At 39.6% G+C, this 25,715-nt stretch overlaps 1 protein-coding gene across 1 annotated transcript in view; it reads right to left on the bottom strand.

Moving 5' to 3' along the window:
• The window catches only part of LOC101356136 (cat eye syndrome critical region protein 2), a 191,008-nt gene extending 166,506 nt beyond the window's left edge, over nucleotides 1–24,502 (bottom strand). Inside the window, 1 exon segment of the mRNA XM_012556899.1 lies at nucleotides 24,377–24,502. Coding sequence (XP_012412353.1) covers nucleotides 24,377–24,502 — 126 coding nt within the window.
• Between the last annotated feature and the right edge of the window lie 1,213 nt (nucleotides 24,503–25,715).

Here is a 25,715-nt window from a genome sequence, read left to right as displayed (position 1 = left end):
AGAGACTAAATATAAATAATACGTAAATGCAAAGCATGAAACTTGATCAGTTCCTCAGTCAAAAACAAACCAACCACTACAGCTATAATGATGGACACAGAGACTGATGGAATAGAACTGAAAGTCCAGAAATAAACCCGTACACGTATGGTCAATTGATTTTCAACAAGGGTGCCAACTCTTCAATGGGGAAATAACTGTCTCTTTAATAAATGGTGCTTGGACAACTGGATTTCTATGTGCAAAGGAATGAGGCTGAACCCCATACCTCCCCACCATACATGAAAATTAACTCAAATGCATCAAGGACCTAAATGTAAGAACTAGAACATAAAACTCTTAGAACACAGGGGTAATGCTTCAGGACTTAGTATTTAACAATAAATTCTTAGGTATGACTCTGAGAGCATGAAGCAGGGGCAACAGAAGACAAAACAGATAAATAGGACTTCGTCAAAATTCAAAACTTTTGTTCATCAGAAAACTTAATAAACAAAGTAAAGAGACAGCCTACAGATTGGGAGAAAATTATCAGGAACCAGAATGTATAAAAAACTTCTACAACTCAACAACAAAAAGACAAAAAACCCAAACTAAAAATGGGCAAAGGACTTGAATAGACATTTCACCAAAGAAGAAACAGAAATGGCCAACAAGCACATGAAAAGATGCTCAGCAAATCAAAACCACAATGAGATACCACTTCATACCCACTAGGATGGCTAACATAAAAAAAAAATTAAAAAAAAAAAGGCAAGAAATGTTGGCAAGGATGTGGAAAAACTGGAACCCTTATCCATTGCTGGCGGGAATGCAAAATGGTACAACCACTGTGGAAAACAGTTTGGAGGTTCCTCAAAGAGTTAAATATAGAACTACCATATGACCGAGCAATTGTACTCCTAGGCATATACCCAAGAGGCTTGAAAGCAGTGACACAGAATACCCATCAACGGATAAATGGATAAACAAAATATGGTGTGTGCATGTGTGTGTGTAGTGGAATATTACTTAGCCATAAAGAGAAATGAAGTTCTCAAACATAGTACATCATGAAAGAACCTTGAAAACATCATGCTGAGTGAACTAAGTAAATTACACAAGGGCAAATGTTCTAAGATCTCACTCACAAAAAATACCTAGAATAGGCAAACATATATAAGACCAAAGTTTATCACTGGTTACTAGGGGTAGGAGGGAGAGGGGAACAGGGAGTCATCGTTTAGGAAGCGCTGAGTTTCTGTGTAAGGTGATAAAAAATTTGGCAACTTTTATTTGCGATGGTTGCATAATATGATTAATGTAACTGGTATGTCACTAAATTGTACACATGAAAAACATTTAATTGGCAAATGTTATACATATATGTCTTAAATATATATATTTTTTAAAAAGTTAAACACAGAATTACTATATGATCCAGCAATTCCACTCCTAAGTATATACCCAAAAAGACCTGAAAGCAGGAATATAAACGGATACTTATACAGCATATTTAGTGAAGCACTATCTGCAACAGCAAAAAGGTGGAAACAACCTAAAAGTCCACCAACAAATAAATGGATAAACAAAATGTGGTACATATACACAATGAAATATTATTCAGCCATAAAGAGAAATGAAGTCCTGATAACATGCCACAACATGGATGAACCTTGAAAACATTATAATGAGTGAAATAAGTCAGTCACAAAAGGACTATTATATGATCGCACTTATATGAAATACACACAACAGGCAAATGTATACAGATCAAAGTTTATTAGTGTTACTCAGGTGGGAGGGAGGGGAAAAGAGGGAGTCACTGCTTAGGGGACACTGAGCTTCCGCGAAAGGTGACAGAAATTTTTGGAAACAGTGATAGTTGCAAAACAGGATGGATATAATTAATGGCACTGAAATGTACATGCAAAAGATGTTGAAATGGCACGTTCTGCTACACACACGCGCGCGCGCGCACACACACACACTGGTGCTGTCAAGTTGATTCTGACTCATGGCAACCTCATATGTATCAAACTAAAACTGTTCCATAGGGTTTTCAACGGCTGTGATTTTTCAGAAGTAGATTGCTGGGCCTTTCTTTCAAGACACCTCTGGGGGGATTCAAACTGTCAACCTTTCAGTTAGTCTCTGAAAGTTGTTTAATTAACTGTTTGTGTCATGTGGGTGTGTGGGTGTGTGTGTGTGTGTGTGTGTGTATGTATACATACATACACATATGTGCAGGAGCCCTGGTGGTGCAGCGGTTAAGAGCTTGGCTGCTAACCAAAAAGTAGGCAGTTGGAATCCACCAGCCGCTCCTTGGAAACCCTATGGGGCAGTTCTTTTCTGTCCTATAGGGTCACTATGAGTGGGAACTAACTTGACAGCAATGGGTATATGCATGTATGTATGTGTGTGTGTTTGTGTGTGTGTGTACACTAACCACAATTTAAAAAATTTTTGTGACGAGGGGAAATCTGAATATGGACTCATATTAGACAATATTATGAAATTATTTTTAATTTTCCTTAGGAGTGTTAATGGTATTGTGGCTATACAAAAGTATGGTCTTAGTTGTAAGTGACACTTATTAAAGAGTGACTCATCATAATGTATGCATGATTAAAGTGTTAATATCTGTGTGTTTATATACAAATGTGCGCAAATATATATGGACAGAGATAAGTGTGGTAAAATGGTACCCACAGGGTTTCCAAGGCTGTCAATCTTTACAGAAGCAGACTGCCACATCTTTCTCCTAAAGAACAGCTGGTAGGTTTGAATCGCAAGCCTTTTGGTTCTCAGCTGAGTGCTTCACCATCGCACTACCAGGGCTCCTCATTAGTCATTAGGTAAATGGAAATTGAAGCTACAATAAGATAACACTACACACTTACTTTTGTTGTTAATGGACACAGAGTAGGCTCTGACCCATGGCCATGTTACGAATAACAAAAAAATGCTGCCCGGTCCTGTGCCACCTTCGTGATCATTGGTATGTTTGAGTCCATTGTTTTGGCTATTGTGTCAGTCATCTCATTGAGGATTGCTCTCATTTTGCTGACTCTCTATTAACCACGATACCCTTTTGTAGCAACTGATCTTTTCCGATGGTATGTCCAAAGCAGGTGAGCTGAAGTCTAACCGCCCTTGCTTCTAAGGAGCATTTTGGTTGTATTTCTTCTTCTGACAGTCCTCAGTATATTCGATATTCTTCAACAATGCCACAGTTTGACTATATTAATTCTTCTTCTGTCTTCCTTTTTGCATTGTCCAGCTTTCCCATGCATATCAGGCGACTGAAAATACCATGGCTTGGGTCAGGTGCACCTTAGTCATCAAAATGACATCTTCGCTTTTTTAAAACTTTGAAGGGGGCTTTTGCATTTGTCCAATGCAACATCCCATTTGATTTCTTGATTGCTGCTTTCCATGGATGCTCATTGTCAATCCAAGTAGAATGAAATCACTGACGACCTCAATTTCTTCTTCATTTATCATGATGTAGCTTTATCAGTCCAGTTGTAAAAATTTTCATTTTCTTCACTTTCAGGTGTAATCCACACTGAAAGTTGTAGTTTTGACTTTCATTAGCGTTCAGTGTGTCAAATCTATTCTTGAGATGGTCTCTAAATTATTGGTGGGAATGCAAAAAAATCACGAAACTGTTTTCCAAGATTAAATATACATTTACCATATGACTCAGCAATCCTATTCCTAGGCATTCACACAAACATCTGTATGAGAATCTTTAAGCAGCTTTACTCATGATCACCAAAAACTGGAAACAATTCAAACTTTCTTCCACTGTTGAACAGATAAACTGGTTTGTCCCTACAATGGAGTATTATTTGGCAATAAAAAGGAATGAAGTGCTGATACATCAAACAATATGGATGAATCTCAAATGCATCATGCCATGTGAAAGATGCTGGACTCAGACTACATGCTATATGATTCTATTTATATGACATAGACAAAATTACAGGGATAAAAAATAAGCAGTCAGCAAGGGCTGGGGAAGGGGTTAACTACAAAGGGGCATGAGGAAAGTTTCTTGGCTGATGGAGCTGTTCTATACCTTGATTATGGAAGTGGTGGTCATACAACTATGAAAAGTCATAGGAATGTATGCTGTTGAGTTGAGTGTGTTGCTGTGCTGCTGAGTCGATTCCAACTCAAAGCAATCCATTAGGACAGAGAAGAACTGCCCCATAGGATTTCCTAGGCTGAAGTCTTTACAGGAGCATATCGCCAGGTCTTTTCTCCCACGGCGCTGCTGACCTCTCAGTTACCACAAGAACACTTAACTGTTGTGCAACAGGGCTTCTCAGAATGTATACTAAAAGGGGGAAAATTTAATGTATATAAATCACACCTCAATTTAAAAAAACCAATTTTTTAAAAAACAATTTGGCAGTTTCTTATAAAGTTGAATATATACTCATATAACTCGGCAATCCCACCACTAGGTATTTAACTAGCAGAAATGAAAACATGTCCACACAAAGACTTGTATGTGAATATACTTAGCACCTTCATTCATAATTGCCAAAAACTGGAAACTATACAAATGCCCATCAGTAGGACTCTGGAAACAACCCAAATGTCCATCAGTAGGAAAATGGGTAAACCAATCATGGTATAGCCACACAAAGAAATACTATTTAGCAATAAAAAAGAACAAAGCACTGGTACACACAATATGGCTGCATCTTAAAATCATCATCTGAGTGAAAGAAGCCAGGCACAAAAGAATGAATGCTGTATATTTCTATTTAGATGAACTTCTAGAAAAGGCAAACTAACCTACAGTGATGAAAGTAGATCAGTGATTGCCTGAGGCCCAGGGGAACGGAAGGTAGGTTAAGTGCCAAGGGGCAAAAGGAAAATTTTTCGGATAATAAAAATATTCTAAATCTTGATTGAAGTGGGAGTGGTTACGGGTAAATGCACTTGTCAAAACTCATCAAATTATATACTTTAATAGGATGCGCTTTATTGTATTTAAATTGCAGTTCAATAAAAATTTTTCTAAATTACATTTAGTCTGTAGTTGAGAATATACATAGCAAAAAACACACCAATTCAACAGTTTATACATGTACAATTTAGTAACACTGATTACATTCTTCAAGCTGTGCAACCATTCTCACCCTCCTTTTCTGAGTTGTTCCTCCTTTATTATCATAAACTCACTGCTCCCTAAGATTCCTGTCTAATCTTTCGAGATGCTGTTGTCAATTTGTTCCCATACAGATAGTTCTCAAGGTAGACCTTTTTTTACTAGTTAAGCTAAACTATTGTTTGGTTTTAAGATGACTTCAGGGGATATTTTTGGTTAAGGGTTTAAAGATTCTCTCAGCAATAGTTTCAGGAGTTTTTCTACTTCTGCAAAGAAGGCTGTTAGAATTTTGATTGAGATTGTGTTGAATCTATAGATCGCTGTGGGTAGTACTGACATCTTAACAATATTACGTCGTCCAATCCATGAACACAGAACATCTTTCCAGTTAAGTCTTCTTTAATCTCTTTCAGCAGTTTTATAGCATTCATTGTATCAGTCCTTCATGTCTCTGGTTAGATTTATTCCTAGGTATTTTATTCTCTTGAGAAGTCCTGGTGGTACAATGGTTAAGGGCGCAACTACTAACCAAAAGGTTGGCAGTTCAAATCCACCAGCCACTCCTTGGAAACCCCATGGGGCAGCAGTTCTACTCTGTCCTACAGGGTAAGCTATGAGTTGGAATCGATTGGATAGCAACAGGTTTGGGTTTTTGTTTTATCGGTGTGGTGTATTACATTGACTGGTTTTCTAATGCTGAACAACCCCTGCATTCCTGAAATAAATCCCACTTGGTCATGGTGTATGACTCTTTCAATATGCTGTTGGATTCTGTTCACTAGCATTTTGTTGAGGATTTCTGCATCTATATTCATAAGAGATACTAGCCTGTAGTTTTCTTTTCTTGAGGTGTCTTTGTCTGGTTTGGGTATCAGGGTTATATTTGCTTCATAGAATGAATTAGGGAGAATTCCTTTCTCTATCCTCTGGAATAGTTTAAACAGTACTGGTGTCAATTCTTCTCTAAACGTTTGGTAGAATTTCCCAGTGAAGTCATCTCGTCCAGGACTTTTCTTGTTGCAAGGTTTTTTCATCACTGATTCGATCTCTTCACTTGTTCTGGGTCTATTGAGACCTTCTATTTCCTCTTGACAGTTTGGGCAGGTTGAGTGTTTCTAAGAATTTGTCCATTTTATTTAGGTTATCCAGTTTTTTGCCACACGTTGTTCACAATATTTTGTCATAATTCTCTTTACTTCTATCGAATCAGTTGTAAATGTCCCTGCTTTCATTTTTTATTTTGTTTTTTTGTGTCTTTTCCTTGTCAGTCTAGCTAAAGGTTGTCAATTTTAATAAAATAAATTTTTAAAAGCAATTTGTCAGTGAAGAATCTGAAAATGAATTTAAAAAATTCCATTCATGATAGTATCAACAAAAAAATACTCAGGAATAAATTTGATCACACAAATGCAAAACTTCTACTCAGAAAGTACAAAACATTATTGAAAAAAATTAAAGACTATCTAATAAAACAAAAAATTCACGTTCACAGAAAATCTTAACATTGTTAAACAGCAATAATCCTCAAACTGACCTACAGATTTAAAACAGGCCATACCAAAATCCCAGGTGACTCCTTTGTGGACACAGACAAAGTGACTCTAAAATTCCTATGGAATTGCAAGGGATCCAGAAAGTTAAGACAATCCTGAAACTGAAGAACAACGCAGGAGAACCAACACTTCCCAATTTTAAAACTCACTACAAAGCAAGTGTAACCAAGACAATGTGGTATTAGCACAAGGATGGAACATATAGATGAATGGAATAGAAATGAGAGTCCAGAAATACATTCATACATCCATAGTCAATGATTTCTGACAAGGGTGCCAAGACCAGTCAGGGGGGAAAGAATAGTCTTTTCAACAAATGGTGCTGAGGCAACTGGATAGATACATGTAAAAGAATGTAGTTGTATCCCTACCTCATGCCGTATGAAAAAGTTAACTCCAAATGGATCAAAGACCTAAATTTAAGACCTAAAACTATAAAACTGTTAGAAGAAAACACAGGAGTAAATCTTCATGACTATGGATTTTGCAAATTATTCTTAGATGAGCAATAAAAGTAGATAAATTGGACTTCATCAAAATTAAAAACATTTGTGCTTCAATGAACACCATTAAGAGTGAAAAGACAACACACAGAATGGGGGAAAATATCTGCAAACCATATATCTGATACAGAAATCGACTTGATGGCAACGGGTTTTTTCTTTTTTCATCTAGAATATATAAAGAACTCTTACAACTCAATAAAAGGCAATAAAAAGGCAAATAATCCAATTTAAAAATTGAGAAAAGGCTCTGAACAAACATTTTTCCAAGATATATAAATGGCTAATAATCATACGAAAAGATGCTGGACAGCATTAGTCATCAGAGAAATGTAAATTAAAACCCTATTGAGATACCACTTCACACCCACTGGTATGACTAGTATCAAAGAGTCAGACAGTAACAAGTGCTGAGAGGATGTGGAGAAATCAGAAATCTCACACACTGATGGGACTGTAAAATGGTGCAGCCACTTTGAAAAAATCTAGCAGCTCCTCAAAAGGTTAAACAGAGTTATGATATGACCCAGCAATTCCACTACAAGAAGTCCCTGCGTTACCAACATCTGATTTAAGTTCAACACGCAGTCACGAACCAAACCCCTTAAAGCCTAGAGTATTAAAAATTCAAGGTATATATACAATGGTTCGTAATTACAAACGAGCGAGTGCTACTTTGCGATGTGCATCAAAACGTTACTACCATATTATTATGTTAAAGATGTTTTAGTGTATCTGGAAGTTTTTTTTTTTTTAATTTTTATGCATAGAAAGGTACACTATATACTAAGACAAACATTTGACTAACATTAGATACGAACCATACCTAACTGTTCTGACTTACATACAAACTAGACTTAAAGACAAACTTAGGAATGAAACTTGTTTGTAATTCTGGGACTGCCTGTACTATGTATATACCCAAGAGAACTGAAAATATGTCTGTCCACACAAAAACTTGTACACAAATGTTCATATCAGCATTATTTATAATAACCAAAAGGTGGAAACAATCCAAATTCCATTGGAGAAAAATACAGATAAACAAAATGTGGTATATCTATATTATAGAATATTATTTGGTCATAAAAATATTAACTACTGATACATGCTACAACATGGATGAACCTTGAAAATATTATTCTAAATGAAAGAAACCAATCCCAAAGCCTACATATGATTCCACTTATATAAAATGTCCAGATTAATGGTTACATAGGGCTTGGAGGTTAGGAGAAAATGGGAAATGACTGTTAATGGGTATGAGGGTTTTTTTGGGGGGGGGAGGGGGAGGGACTGATAAAAATGTTCTAAAATTGATTGTGGTAACAGCTGAGTAACTAAAAAAATCATTAAATTGTATGTACACTTTAAATGGGTGGATTGTGTGGTAGATGAATTATATCTTATTAAATAACCCGTTGCCAACAAGTCGATCCTCACTCATAGAGAGGCCCTATTCGACAGAGTAGAACTGCCCCAGAGGATTTTCAAGGAGTGGCTGGTGGATTCGAACTGCCGTACTCTTGGTTAGCAGCCAAGCTCGTTCTTAACCATTGCACCACCAGGGCTCCATATCTCAATAAAGACATTAAAAAAGCAATTTTTATTCAGTAATTCACTTTAATTCACATAAGCATAATATGTTGACATTTTGCATAATACTCTGATTTCAAAATAAGCAAAAATATAGATCATTAAACTTCTGTTTATTATTTAATTCCTTCCCCAAATGATTCTCAGTTATAACATCCATATTATTATCATCATAATTCAAAACCTAAAATGAGAAAAAAAATTAGTAATAATAACTACCACTTGTTGAAATCTACTTGTGCCAGGCCCTCATACGCACCAGCTCACTTGAATCTCGTAATCTCTGGAATAAGACATGAAATCAATTTTGCAAATGAAAAAACTGAGGCTCAGAGAGATTAAGCAGCTTGTCCAGACCTTGAGCAAAGCCTGGACTGGAGCCCATTTTCTGTCCAACTCCAGAGACTGTGTCGTGCCAATGAACACTCTCTTTTTTTTTGTTAACACCTCACAATATACTTAAATGTACACATTTACTTAAAATTTAAGTTGTTTTTCTAATTTTTCCCTCTGACTAGAATAAATGGGTTGGCTTCAAACTGCTTAAAAACTATTCTTCTAACAACCAAACACAACGTGCGCACCTAGATGGAGGTGTGGGGTAGCATCTATAAAAGACCTTGTGGGAAAAACTGAAGACATTTGAAGACAGACTGTTTTTTAGACGCTATTACAGAATTAGAAATAGTGGTTAAGAGCTATGGCTGCTAACCAAAAGGTCAGTGGTTAGAATCCACCAGGAACTCCCTGGAAACTCTATGGGGCAGTTCTACTCTGTCCTATAGGGTCGCTGTGAGTCAGAATTGACTCAATGGCAACAGGTTTATCATAGAATTGGAGTCCTGATGGTACAGTGGCTAACAGCTCAGCTAATAAGCAAAAGGCCGGCAGTTTGAATCCACCAGTCACTGTTAATTTTCTTAAAAGTTAGCATGATATTAATGTTATGCTGGCAACGGTTCTTAGGGAAGTACATGCCAAAAGCGTTTAGGGATAAAGTATCATCACATTGCCAACATACTTTCAAATGTTTTAGCAAAAAAAGAAAACATGAAGCAAATGTGGCAAAACGATAACAATTGGTGAATCTAAAGTAAAGGGTATACTTGGGCTCATCTTTCAACTTTACTGTATGTTTGAAATTTTTCAAAAGTGTTCATCCACTTTACATGAATTTTCCAAGTTAAAAATATCAAAAACATTTTATAAATTATATTCTAAGATACTACAAATGAGTTTTGAATAAAACATTTAAAATAAAATCTATGAATAAAAACTGTGAATGCCAACTGATAAATATAAAAGCAACAATAGAATGTGAAAGTAACTGCTTCGCAGCCGTGATATAACAACTGATTCCCGCAAAGAATCACGCATGGATTTCAAAACGAATGAATGAAAGTCTGATGAAAATCAGGATATTTACATAATATTTCCCCACAATATCCTTATTAATTATAAAGGGAAAAACTCTAACTTTAGAAAGATCTGATAGATACCACCTTCACAAAATGATCAAAGTTAATAATTAACAACAATCACCATCACTATCACCAGTAATGGGACTGATCGACATCAAGTAACTCCCGATATGATGCACTGAGAACACAACACTTCTTTAGTACTCCTGCCAAAAATATGACAAATCCAAATTGAGGGACCATGTACAAAATAACTGGCTTGTACTCTTCAAAAATGTCAAGGTCATCAAAGATAAAGAGGAAGAAAACGGTTACTGATTAAGAGACTATAGAGACCTGTCAATTAAATGCAATGCAGGATCCTAGATTAAAAATCTACACTATAACAATAGCTTATAAAATATATAAAAACAATTTATAAGGAATATATAATTTACAACAGCAACTCGAAAGGTTAGATGAGAAGCTTACGTGCAGTGAATTTATCTTAATGGTGGTAAAATAACATGAAAAAGGACAGCAAGAAAGGTTGCAGAACATGAATGTAGTCAATGTAAATGAATTGTCCGTGTGGAAATTGTTCAATTGGTGTATGTTTTGCTGTGTATATTTTCACCAAAAAAATTAATTAAAATAGAATATATATAAATTACAGACATATTAATATCATTGTGTCAAATATTATTGACAATATTTGACATAATACTATTATCTACTGATTTTATTCAGTATTAATCTTCTGATTTTGATCATTATATTGTGCTTATAAGAGAATGTCAACAATGAAATGCTGAGATGTGAAACGGTATCATGCTGCAACTTACTCTCTGTGCAGGGAAAGAATAACGAACGATACACACAGATGGGGAGATTGAGGAGAACAGGTGGGGGAGAGGAAGGACAGGTAACGATAAAGCAAATGGTTTAAAATTTAACATTTGAGAGTTCACGAATACTTTATGTACTAGTCTTGCAACTTTTCTAAGTTTGACATTAAAAATTTAAAAAAAATTAAAGTTCTGGTCAGGTTATAGTAAAGCAGGGAAATAACAAAAGTAATTAACTCTTAAAAGATATTGACGTATTCTCCACATAAATCAATTACAAAAAACAACTGAATTTCTCTGACTTCTTGAATATCATCATTTCCTGACTCAGTGCTCTTTATCGTTTTGCTTCAGCTCTTCAAAGGCTCCTTTTTAAATGCCTCAGAAATAGCTAATTTAGCCTCACCTACCTACCACTAAATAACCTGTAGTCAATTTTTCTCTCTCACAAATGCTGCCATTCAATTTATTTATCAATTATTTTTTGTATACCTGAAAAAGCATCAGCACTTTACCACTGCAGCCAAATATTTATTAATCACGTGAGTTATTTTCCAGTGGAAATTGTTTAAAAGGACTGAAGTCAGGCTGTCTGTGCTATGCTATCTGCTAAGTGTGATCTTGGGCAAACTGATTCACCTGTTTGGTTTCCTCATCAACTGAGTGGGATAAAGGTGATGCCTACGTCATGGGAGAATTAAAAGGAACGGATGAGCTGATGTATGAGGAACACTTGAAGCAGTGCCTGGAGCACAATGGGCACCAAATTAATGTTAGCTTTTATCACAAAATATAAGAAAAACTGACTATAAAGAAAACTCAAAATTTAAAGCCTCAAATATAAACAACAATAACAGAAGTTTAATGATTGAAAAAAAAAAAACTAGTCCTTTCTTGGAAAAAAGAATCTTTCTGCTCATGGTTGTTGTTACAGTAAAACATTTAAAATAACCAAACTGCTCCATAAAGGATCGGTTAAATAAAGTATAATATCTCTATTCAATGAATGCTCTGCAACTATTAAAATCATAACATATTATCATGAAAGGGCATTCTATGTCATGTAACTCTGCAAACTGAATAAAGCAGGATTTAGAAGAATATGTAAAAGTATGATCCCAGTTTATAAAATATTTACATGCATAAATATGCACATGGGGAAACGAGTGTTTATTCAGCTCTTTGCGGGGCAAGGCATGCAGACTCCCTCAGATGCCTGGGGGTTCCTGCAGGATACACACCAGTGGACTGGAGTTGGGGCCTTCCCATTAATTCCTCTAATGCTACATGTCTCTCAGTTTCAGCTCCCTCATATGCAAGATTTTGACTTGCATCATACTTTCTCATATGACATTTTAGCTTCTTTTCCACACTAACTCGATAATCCTCCTATTTTCTAAGTTACACTACCAAGAAAGGGAATTTGATTGACCCAGTTCATCTTTCCTTGCAAGATGTGTTATAGATTACTGGCCAGGCTATAGATTTAGTTGACCCTGGGAAGGGGGGAGGGGTGGGCAGAGTTGCCAGATAACCTCCGAAATTTGTGTAAAAGCCAGTGAGGAGATGAAACAAGCAAACAAACAGGAAAGTCATCCTATTGAGTTGTAACTTCCCCTTGCATAGGGAACCTGTTATTAAACAGAACATACAACATCAGTACTTGAATGTCTTATTTATACACAAAATCCCATTAAAAAGGATCACAGAGTCCCATTAAGCAGTACCTTCAAGATGATCTCATGGATCATTAAATACTTAACAGAGAGAAACTAAAAACTGAAGTACTATTCCAAACAATCAATAGTTCAGCAAAAGCAAATCTAAAATTCCAATGAGGAAAAGGGTACTTTTCCGTTTCTGGACTTTTATTTTACTAAACCAGAAGCTAAAACACTGAGCACCTGACAAGCCTAGAGAGGGGTAACCACCCCAAAGATTAGAGAAGGACGGGACAGAGAAGAGGATCCCGGGTATAAAACATGGATACCTACTGAGGCCCATGGAACAGAATTTGGAAACAGGATAGTTGCTCTTAGAAGGGCTGCCCTACAATTAATCTCTTGAGTACATCACCAAAATGGTAACCATCTAGGAGCTGGGATTAATTTAATTTTTCCTTTTAACAATATTATATAAAATTCTTAAAAAGTAAGTAAAACTCTCTTTCACATCATTCTCTTAAACCTCCTCCAAGGCTCTCTTCCTCTCTCCCTCGAGGCCAGCACAGTTTCAAGTCTTAGCCTCTGCCTTCTTCCTCTTTCATCACTGTAACTCAAAAAGCCTTCTCAGAAATCCTCTTTGAGCCCTTCAAATCACCAACTCAATGGCTGTTTTCAATTATAATTTTCCTGTACTTCTCTGCATCATTCAGCAACACAGACTTTGGAGCTGAGGTTTCCATTATCTGGGTGCCTGATGACATCTGTCACTGAGCTGCCATACCTGCCAAGAACCACCTTCCTCCAGATTACATGTTAAAGGATAGTCTGCAGTGTTTTCTTAAGCCACTATTAGCACAGCATTCTGTTACCTGTAGCCAAAAACAACCCATCTGATGAAACTGTCTTTTGCGCTCCAACTTTGTTGGTCATCTAGTCTTACTCATTCTTCCCTCAATGACAAACGTGACAAATATCCTTTCCTATTACCACTACCTTCAACATTTCACACCCATTCCAATCTAACAGTTAAACTAGTCTTTCTTCCTCCACTTTGTTCTATCTCAGCTACCAATACCAGATTTAACCCAAAAAGCTTAGTACACAGGAAATTCTTAACTCTCAAACTTTTGTTTCTCCACTGCCTGAAGAAAAGTCATTAACGCTAGTGAATCTGGCATTCAAGGTGCGCCACAATGCAGCTCCCTACTATCGCACAACCTTATTTTTTATCAGTTCCCTATAAGAAAAGAACTCTCTGATCTAGCTAGCCATATTGATTTAAAAAACCTAAAACCAAACCTGTTGTGGCTGAGTCCATTCCAACTCACAACGACCCTACAGGACACAGTAGAACTGCCCATAGGGTTTCCAAGGAGCAGATGATGGATTCTAACTGACGACCTTTTGGTTAGCAGCTGAGCTCTTAACTGCTGCGCCACCAGGGCTCCCCATATTGACTTACTCCTTATGAACTCACAAGCCTACCTTCTCCAGGAAGCATCTCACTCATGATCACTGTTTCCCTCTGAACCTCTCTATCACTCATTTGGCACACGACACAGGTTACAGTATATCATTGCCCTTAAAAAATAAAATAAAAAAATTAGATCCTAATTCTCCAGGGCAGCAAGAAAAATAGCAACCCTGCCACATATGTCTGCAACCTTACGTTAGTAATGACGACAGTAACAAACAGATGAAGGCTGATTGGGATTTGAGATTTTTCCCTTTCATGTTTAAATTCTACTTTCACTTTAAAAAGTTGCCTATGAGAAAAATCCTAGTGCATTCATTGGTAATGAATATAGGATCCATCACTGAAAGTGATGAAAATCTACAGTCAGGAGAACATAGGTATCCACAACATAATGACAGCATTCCCTCCCAACCCCCAACATCCTGTAGAAAGGGCTGGGTGCCTGATTTAAAGACACAAAGGAAAATGGGGAAAATGGTCTTTTATAGGCAGAATGTCAGGGTAAAAATTAGCAAGTTGTGTAAGATACTAAGCTAAATTAATAGCAGTCTACGGGTGAAAAAATCCGAAATTAAATCCCTTAATTATGGCAACAGGTGAAATTTTTCTTTAAATCACCTTTTTTCTTTAAATCACCTTTTTTCTTTAAATCACCTTTCACTTGTCCCCTGAACAAAGAACTCCAGGACACTGATTATAAAAATTGTCCCCCACACCTAAAAGACTCTGCAAACACAACCTTTCAGGGAGAGAGGAGAAATACAATGGAAACATAGGAGAGAAAGGATTTGCTAAAGAAGTAGATCTGTTAATTTAACACATTTTCTGTCAAGCAAATCAACTGTCCTTAGTGCCATTGTTGCTTAAACAATGAACACTCAGGGAAGGGGTGTTCACTAAAAGGAACTAGCCAGGAGAAAAAACACTCTTGCAGTCAACAAAACTGCTTAACAGCATGCTTAATTTTAAGAATTTACTCCATTCTTAGGAATTATCAATTGGAAATTATTTAAAAGTTCAAAATTTTAAAAAATGAAGTGGTTAATGTAATCGTGGCCTCATCACTTCCTCAACTTTCACTTACTTTTTGGAAGTTACGAGTAAGGGAGGGGGACAGAGGGTACACACACAGTTTGTTGTGACAACTATTCACACATTTAATTCAGGTGGCCACATGCCTCCATGACATATTGCCAAGTCAGGCAGTTACTTTAGTAAACCCACCCTAGGGAAAAAGTAGACCTGAATCAGATCCTGAAGAGTCAAGCTGCAGAGTCTAAGCTAAAAGATGACCATCATGATGTGAAACTCACAAGAACACTATATCATTTAAACCAGCCAAACAGCTTTCATAAAGGTCACATGAGGTCCAGGATTTTAAACAGCAGAATGAAACCCTATCTCCCATATATTTTTACAAAAACCACATTACACTTTAAATGGGCGTGTGGATGATAAAGTTCAAAACAGAACACATTAGGAGAATTATTCTGAATGTTCCTTTGCCATTTGAAGAGGAGAAAACTGCTTTGCCTGCAGAAGTGACTGACTTCACACCAACTTATTTACACAAATTCTGGGATTCAACACCCTGATGCAGCCCAGAAATCCTACCCCTCCTCCACCACTGCCCAGAATAAACCCTAGGACATCAGCAGAGAAGCACAACAATGGAGTTAGGAGAGAAAAAAAAGTGTGGTCAAACTTCAGTTCCCAGCCAAAAGAGATAAAGAACAAAAAAATAAGGCCCTGGGTGTCTCTGTGGGGACCAAATACTCCAAGATGAAAAAGATGAACTTTGAGATGAATACTTACCGTGAAAGACATCCTCAGAAGCCACAGATAAGTGATAACATTTCCCTGAATTTCTATAGCATCTTTTTTCCAAGAAGCTCAAAGCCCTTTACTGTGCACTATTACTGCCTAAGTCACCATCACAATACAATTTTTTCTCCAACCAAAATGAAAATCTATTTGAATCCATAAAATATTTTACCATGCTTGCCTAAGAACAAAAATCAAGTGGGAGAAATCATAAACATACACATATATATATATATATCTGTAGATACATATATATTTAGAGCAGCCTCAAGAAAGGCTCCAGATCAGTGTGTTTTAAATTGAAAATTCTGGTGGAATATGCACTTTTACACAACTTGATATGTGTGTATGCCCCAATGTCCCGAATGTGTACACACACATACACCCCTTCAACTTAGGTCCCATTGAACTTTTGACCTGGTCATGGTTAACCACCACCCCCTCCACAGTCCACCACTTCGAAATGCTCAAGAGATTTGTCAAGAAGAGCCTTGTGCCCTGACAGGCAATGGCAGCCGCTGAAGCCAGCCTGAGGCTGCAGCACAACACCCCTCCTCCCACAACAGCACCAGGCCCTGCCTGAGAGAGGCCTTTCTTTACATGGAGGGCTTTCTTTATCAGACCCAGTCAGCTTTACAACTGCCTCCCTACTACCCCAAACCACCCTTCTTTCCTTAAGGGACTCTCCAGGAAAGAAAAAAAGGAAGGAAAAAAAAACACATCTGTTTCCCAGGTTTCTGACATGTGCAATTGCTGATGACATGCACATCTGGGAGCAACTTTAACTTCCTTCCATTTCAATAAACAAAAATATTAGAAGTTTGCATTTATGAGGAAAAAAAATCACTGTCAAGAAGGAAAAACCCACCTACCTCATATACAGAGTACTCTCTATACAGTGACCCACACTGAGAAGGCTTCCCTATTAACATCCTAAAGCCGTGATTCTCAAGGTGATGTGATTTGCCCCCACAAGCCATTTGGCAATATCTGGAGACGTTTTTATTTGTCATGACCGGGGCGTTACTGGTACCTAGAGGGTAGAGGCCAGGGATGCTGCTAAATATCCCACAATGCACATGACAGCTCCTCATAACAAAGAATTATCTGGACCCAAATGTCAATAGTGCTGAGGTTGAGAAACCCTGAGTTAAAGGAACCAACCCATGGGATCCTGAGCTCAGTTATTATTACCCAGTCGTTCTTTTCTGAAGCACAAGAACTACTGAAAAAAAAAGACTTATCCCAAATCTTCCAGTATAAATTTATTACTATTTGTTAGAGGTTAATGTAAAGAAGGTATAATAAAAGCAGCCAATGAAATATGAAAATATGGGGGAAGAGCAAAGTAGCTATCTGAAAAGGTCACAGTCTCAAATGAAAGGCAAACCACAAGCTAGAAGCTGTAACTGGATTTTATTTAAAGTTCTAGGTATGAATGATGTTAAACATAAATGAGGGAACAAAAGAAGAGAAAATAACATGATCCAAGACCTTCATCCTCCAGAATTCCTCAAAATATGAAATCTTAGTTCAGTTTGAGAACCCTGGAGATTATCTGAGCCTCTAAAGCTACTTTCAAAGCAGCTTCTTGGCAGATAAGATTTCCACAGAAAGAGAAATAAATTCATCTAATCCGCAAACTTACCAAGTGTGGATTTGCAGATTTCACTTGGTAGAAAATTAATTTGTAAGACATGGATCCTAACAGAGCTCACAACCTTGATCCTAACTGACTTTCTGAATCAGTTAATAATGTTATGTATGCTAAGAAACAATCTTAGAATCACAGAACTTTAGACCTAGGAAAATGTAGGGCTCTTCTGGTCTAAAATTCCCGTTTCTGTAAAATGGGGCATCTGAACCCCAAAGTGATCCACCTAAAATCACAAACCAAAACAAAACCCAAACCTGTTGCTCTTGAATGATTCCGACTCATAGCGACCATATAAGACAGAGCAGAACTGCCCCATAGGGCTTCTAAAGAGCAGCTGGTGGATTTGAACTGTGGACCTTTTGGTTAGCAGCTGAGCTCTTATGAAGGCGGTGGGCCCATAATCCAGGTTTCTATCTGCTTTTTCCCATTTGAAAATAAGATCAGTCAAATCAACTAGATCTAAAACCTGCTGGTTGCAAGTTGTGCAGCTCTGTCCCCACCCTGCATTTTTACCTAAGCCAAGTACCCTTTATTTACACTCTGCCAGTGCTCATCACTCTGGACCCCCAACACACCACACAGATCCAGTGCCAAGCCTCTCTTGATCAAAGGGCAGTTAGTTGTACCAAATGCTGCCAAGTTGTATTTTAGGCTTTCCTAACTGTGTTCCAGAAAATTAAGCAAGACCAAACTTAACTTCCGTTGTAAAGCAAGCCAGATGCTAACATAGGCCGTCCTTCACCTTGGTCCTCCCTGTGCCTCCTGCTTTATTTCGTTTTCTCTTTGACAGATTATATACTTATTTACTGCCTGTCTCCTCCCACTAAAAAGAACAGCGATTTTTGTGTTATGTTCACAGCTGTATCCCTAGGCACCTAGTACACTGCCAAGCACACAGTAAGTTATCAATAAATATTTGCTGATAGAAAAGAGTATGTGAATTTGTCACTGCAGAAGTTTTAAAAATGGATCTTTTGTACCCCAGGTTACTAAGAATCAAAGAACTCAAGAGTTGCAGTATGGAATCTCAGCCATTATTAACAGGACTAGCCCCTCATTTTACTGATAATAAAAACTGAAGTAGAGAAACAGCATGACGTGGTAGCAGTAGCACAGAATTTGGTTAAAGAACCTAAATCCAGGTGAGAGCGTCCTCTCTTCCACCACCATCCCCCAAACTAACCTCTGTAAACTTCCAATTTCCTTATCTGTAAAATGAGAATAACATCTACCTCATGATGATGGTTAAGGGTAAAATAAGATAACATTTTGAAATGTACAGAGTACTAGACAAAAATTATTATTAGGTTATTTTCACCTCCGCAAGGTCACAGAGCTAGTTAGTGGCACAATTAGAACTAGAATCCAAGTTTCCTAACTCCTAGTCCAGCGCATCTTGTATCACAAAACTAGGCTTTTAGTTATAATCAACTTATTCTTGCATCTAGTTCAATGCCTCTTAACTTTTGGTCAGGGGCTACCTTCAGAATTTCATGAAAGCGATAGGCCCTCTCCTCCAGCAAAGCACACATATGTATGCCAACCCCAAATTCCCAACCTACCCATGGGTCCAGCGTTAGGAGTACTTATATGGCTGACATACTAGTAAGTCTCTCTCGGCAATTTTTGTTACTTATTTTTATGTTTAATAATTCTTGCCTTGATGCACCTGATTAAAGGTTCAGATCCAAGGAAGCACCAAAGGTAGAATTCAGGAATCTGAATTAGAGATAATGCCCCCGATCACTGTTCTGATTTCGTGGCAGACTTCACCCACATATAACTACAACCAGTAGGGAGATGCATGGGAGGGGAAAGAATTCATTACTCAAAGGCAGGTCAAGCTTAGGAAGAAAGTAGACAGTACAATCATTATTTTGATCATGCTGCTACTATACAGACCATTCAAATAATTGTTTTGAATCACTATTTTCAAATAGCCACCTAGAGGCAGCAAAGTCTCTTCACTAGAGAAAACATGCCCAAAATGTTTATGACGGTATTTCTCCCACAACACACATCATGATTAACAACCCCCCCACCCCTGCAAAGCCAAACCCACTGCCATCGAGTCTATTCCAACTCATAGCAATCCCACAGGACAGAGCAGAACTGCCCCATAGGGTTTACCAAGGACCAGCTGGTGGATTTGAACTGCTGACCTTTTGGTTAGTAGCCAAACTCTTAACCACTGTGCCACCAGGGCCCCTGATTAATCCCAGGTCAGATTATTGAAAATCATTCTATTCTTCTTTACCTTTACTTTGGCAAAGTGACACACTATATTCACTGGGGGAAAAAAAAAAAAAAAAAACGCTAGGAAAAAAGCAAGTAAATCTCTGGGCAGGTCAATTAGCCATTCTTCATTTCTCAAATCAGGACAAGATTTAGCCAAGGAGCCCTGGTGGCATGATGGTTAAGCACTCAGCTACGAACCAAAAGGTCTGTGGTTTGAACCCACCCAGGGGCTGCGTGGGAGAAAAGACCTGGCAATCTGCTCCTGCAAAGATTTAAAGCCTAGGAAACCCTACGGGGCAGAGTTCTACTCTGTCCTATAGGGTCCCTATGAGTTGGAATTGACTAGATGGCACACCACAACAACCCACTGGAATGTTAATTACATAATACTTGATTTAAATAAACTGCTATATAAATGCTAGTTCTGAAATATTAACAGATAATCTGAGGTAATGCCAGTTATGAGCTTCTTTACTAAATCCCCCAGCTCCTAGTTAAGCCCACAGTAGGTGTTTAACTACACTGAATTCAATATTCTGTATCAGCAATCTATTGTTGTCCACCTATACTTCAATCTCCTCGTCGGAAAAATAAAAACACCACCTAACCTACCACACAAATACACTGTCAGCATATTTAGGAATTTCTAAATCTGTTAACAGTTAACAGGTTTTTATCCGTAAGTGGTGGGATACAATGTTAACAGTTAACAGCTTTCATCCCTGAGTGGTTGGATTATAAACCCCAAAACCAAACCCATTGCATCTGAGTCAATTCCAACTCACAGTGGCCCTATAGGACAGAGTAGAACTGCCCCACAGGGTGTCCAAGACTGTAATCTTTAAGGAAGCTGACTACCACATCTTTCTCCAGAGGAGCGGCTGGTGGGTTCAAATGGCCGACCTTCAGATTATCAACCGAGTGTTTAACCACTATGCCACCAAAGCTCCTTGGTGGGATTATAGACGACTTTAATTCTTTAACTATATTTTCCTATAATTCTCAAGTTTTATATAACGCTCATGCATTAATTTTGTAACCAGAAATTTTGAACAACTTAAATAATGCACTGTCTATACATTCACAGATTTTTTTTCCATTCACATTTTTGTTCTGATGATTACAGAACCAATCTTTGAGGGTCAGCTAGAGAGCAACATACAAATCCTCAAACATATTCTAAAACCGAGGATCAAGGATCAAGTATGTTGACTCTTCCATAGAAATCCTGTATTTCAAGGTTAACAGAGTCAAAAGATTTTTTTTTTACATACAAAAATAAAAATATCCACGCTTTGGGGACCAGTTCTCTAAGTGGGAGGTCCTGACCTCTTGCAAAATTGCAGCATGGATCCTCCCAGCCCTTCACCTATTTGAGAGATTGCTTCACTTTAGATAAATAGAAGACAAGCCCTTGAGGACTCTGCTTCCTAAATTTTCTACAAATCCACAGGTTCAGCCTGGTGGTCAAGGATAAAAATGAAATCTTTTCCATAGCTGAAAACTGGTTTCCTAAAAAAGCTGATATATCCAGCTTCTACCATTTGATATTATCCATCATTTCTATCTTTTAGGGTTGCAGTAAAATAAGTTTGTAAAGTCTTTTCACCTGGCCTAACAGGTACAACCCTGCATTATAACTGTTTTTTTTTTTTTTTTTCCTTTTTATAAGGGTCTTCCACTGCATCATAAAGTCTAACCAAGGGACTGTTTCACAGCCTGTCAGAACAATAAACTATTGGATTTTTTAAAAAAAAAAATTTCTTTTCACCTAAGCAAATAAAAATGAATTTATTTATTCATACATGGAGAATCAAAACTAATAGTGTTTTCAGTGAGTTCTGCACTATCACTGAGTCAAATTTGTTAGAGGTCTAGAAAAGGAATAAATTTTTAATTTTTTGGTAACTACTGAAAACCTTACATTAAAATTTACATTAACCATATTAAAACACAGCTAACATGAGACGCGTTATATAAGAACTGCAGAAGGAAAAAGTCACTATCACTTGTAATCCACCTTACTGAACATCTACAAATAAGACAGGTATGAGTAGTTCTTAAAATATGTATATACTGGATCCCAAATATTCATTCGTGTTGCAGGTATTTCAAATAGCATACAGTTTAACAAAAAAAGTGTCACTTCCAAGAAACACTAGAATCAAAAGAGAAAGACAGTCATTTCAAATGGTCCTGCTTACTCACCATGTAACTACGACGATTTTTCATTTCTGTTATACATACAAATCTTTGATCAGCTTACGTTTCCTTTAGAAATCAAGACAGCTAATACCTAGAAACCACAAGTTTATTTCTTAAAGCCAGAAGATGAGTTATTTACAGATTACTCTAGGTCGCTGTAATGATTTAACGCAAAATTAGTTACCTCTATTTTTCAATCAACAAAATGGGAATATGCATATGAATTCTGAGAGGTAAGTTTTTCCATAGTATTTGTAAAATGGGTCTTAAACTCTAAATACGTAATTCCAGCATCATCTCAACTTTATTATCTTGCAAGAAAAAGTGCTAGAGGGCAAGTTTACCAGCACCCAAAATGGCATTGTCACAAGCCTCAACACCTCCCACAACAGCCACCATTTTGAGCAGCAGGATATAACTAACCCAGTCACAATTTTATACCAACTAAAGGAAAACGCAGGACATGAGAATAACTGTTAAACATCTCTTTCCCAAATCTTCAATTTCTGTGGCCCTATTTCTCTTGGTCAGTTATGTCAATATAAACATTTGTCTAGAGTATTTTCCAATAAGTCTTACAAATATTTTTATTAAAAACTATGCTTGTTACATTCACTTTCAAACTTTGAAAACAAATGCTGTGGTGCTTCGTAAAATGTCTAAGTTATTAAGTCCTCCTTAAAAAAACATATGGGGAAGCCTACGATTTAATCACATTGTTTTACTCAGCTTAAGGTACTAAGAATAGCTAAAAGACATTGAGTGGCCCTAGTTTATCAGTCTACATTCCTCTTCATTCTCCCATCACACCCCCTTTTGATCTTTTTATTTTTCCGATTTCATTAACTCTGCAACAAGAGCAAGTTCCCACACTTCATTCATATAAGATGCAAATAATATTTCAGCAAACACGACTAAATCTAAAAATAAAGGTAAGGCAAAAATCTTAGGAGTAAAATCAATCAGAAAATGGCAGAAAGTAACCTACGTAGTGGGGATGCAGGGGGAACAACAACGATTTCCTCTTCTAAAAGAATGATTATTATTTTGATTACTCCTTCGGTGAACCCATTGGCAGAACTGAAAAGAAAAACTGACCAACAAATAGTTCCCATTTACCTTGGTCCAAAAGCAAAAAAGGTCATCAAGTCACTACATATATCGCCATAGGGGAGAAAGCAATTCAACCTGCCAACCAATCAAATATTTCACATCCCTACAAATAATAAAAATAAAGGAGGATGCAGGCTGGTGGGGCCAGTAGTTTGTTTTAGCCATCATGAGCATTCCGTATCTCGCACTCCCGCCACCATCCCTGCTACTAAGACCCCCTGATTTTAGTTCAATTATCACAAAGCCTCGGGTTTGAAACCACCTTCGGCCTGGCTAGAAAAGCCATCCCTTTCCTCCACGCTCGCCCGGAGGAATAATGGTGGCGAAATCAGCTCAAAGAGCTCCCCAAATAAAGAAGGCAGTATTCCGAGAGGAAAGGGGCTGGAAAAGAATAACGGAGTCCCAAACTTTCCCTCCGCAGCCGCGAAGCCCAGAGCAACGGCTCAACGCCGGAGCGGCTCTTCCGAGGAGAGCGCGCCCCCCGGCCCAGGCCATCATCTCCCCCAGCCCAAAGTTAACCCAAAGCGTCCCCCGAGAGTTGCGGATCTCCGGGAGTCTGCAAAGTGCGACTCCCCCCTCAACGAGCCCGCCGAAGTGGGAGAGTCTCTCCCCAGCACAACAGACCCCTCCCCCAACCAGCGCCCGCCTCCCAGCCTGCGGTCCGAGTTAATCCACCGCCGGCGCCCCCCACCCCCTACCCCCCTCGACCGCCTGCACCCAGTCCCCGCCCGGAGCAGCTGGCTCGTAGCTTCAATGGCACCGGGAAGGGAGCGCGCGCGCGCACGCACTCACTCACCACACACTGAGCCTCTCCTTCCAGAGGAACTCCCGGGAGAGCCGCCCCCCATTCCCACTCCCACAAAAGCAGACACTCTCCCTCCTCCTTTCCGCTACTCCCTTCGCCTTCTCCTAGAAACCGCGGGTGAGCACGGTGGCCGCCGGAGAAAGTCCCAAACCCGGACACCCGCACTTGGCGTCCTTTGCAAAGCCCGGAGAGACCCGCCAGCCCTCCGCACCTCCGCACCTCGCGCCCCCCACCTCTGACCCCTTCTACCGGCTCCCGACTACAGGCAAAAGTCTCTCGCTCCCCAGTTCCCTCCTTCAGGATATTCCCGGGACTCCCCCAGCGGAGCAGAGGGAGAAAGGGGCGCAGCGTGCGCCGCCTCGCCCGCTCCTCGCGGCACTCACCTCGATCTCAAAGTCCGGCAGGCGGAACGCGGTACGAAAGAGCGAGCAGAAGTGCGCGATGGCCGGGACTTCCCACCAGGAGCGGAGCTCACCCAGCCCAGCCGCGCCGCCCTCCTCCGGGCACATCTCCCAGGCGCGGCGGTGGCGGCGGCCCCGAGCTCGAAGCGCGCCTCGGCGGCCCCACGCTGCCCGCTCGGCTCGGACTCCCGCCGCGGCGAAGCGCCTCAGCTACTCGGGCGGGGGTGGTGGTGGTGGTGGTGGCGGCGGCGGCTGCTGCTCCCGCTGCTGCCGCCGCTCGGCGTGTGCATTAGATGAGGGCGGGCGACCCAGGCGGGGGGCGTCGGCTCGAGGGCCCGAGTTACTGAGCCGGCTGCTGCTCCGGCTGCCGGCGGGGTCCGCGCGCTAACCCCATCCTGCTACTGCGGCTACGGCCGCCCCCAGTCCCATACAATATAATCATCTCACCGCTGGGGAAAACAGATGGGGCTGGGGGGGGGGGCGCTGGGGGGGGGGGCCGAACAGGGGGTCTGGGGGGGGGGCCGCACACGAGGAGGGGGCGGGGCTGTCCCTCACCACAACAACAACCCCCGCCCCCACTTTCCACCCCCAGCTTGGACAGCTGCATTGAACTAGAAGGGGGAAAGGCGGGAGGACTGAGCACCCCAAAAAAGAGGGAGAGTGTGACTTGAAGGGAGCAAGGTGCACCCCCACGAACTACTATGAGATATACTCCGCTTTCCAGGCTGTTGGAACTGAAGAATTTAGTGACTTTTACGTGGGAACATAATAAGGGTCTCTCCCACCCCCCACTTGGCCTTAGTGGTCGCGTCCTTTTAAAGGGCCCGCTGGGTGGTGCTTTCGGTAGGGGCTAAATCCAGAAACACGCACGTGTGGGAGTTCGGTTATTATTGATGCTGATGGTAGTATAGGGGAACGAGTAGGATGTCCACCTCAGAAATATGAGTCCTAGAGAAATTAAGTGGTTTCCACCTGTTCTTTAACGCTTTTATTCCCTCCAAGAATGGTGCTTCAATGAGATCTAAAGTGACTCTTTCTCCAAGGGAGGAAGGTGGTGGGGCTGGTTAAGCTGGAACTAAGTAGGATGGAGGCTGGAGTGCAGCGGGAAGGGTGGGGTAGGGGGAGGCACCAATCAGCAGCCATGCGGGAAGAGGGATTTACCCACCCCACCCCACCCCCACAGGGAATGGACACGTGTGACCGCCCTAGAGAAGACGGGCTTGGAGCACTGCTACTGCCCTTGCGGTAGAAAAACTGCCTGGAAGAGTGCGCACAATGTGGTTAGAAAGCTTGGGGGATGGGAAAAGTGCGATCGGGAGTC

This window comes from Trichechus manatus, unplaced genomic scaffold (genome assembly GCF_000243295.1).
Source record: "Trichechus manatus latirostris isolate Lorelei unplaced genomic scaffold, TriManLat1.0 scaffold00081, whole genome shotgun sequence".
Taxonomy (NCBI): Eukaryota; Metazoa; Chordata; class Mammalia; order Sirenia; family Trichechidae; genus Trichechus; species Trichechus manatus.
This window is presented reverse-complemented; position numbering and strand designations above follow the sequence as displayed.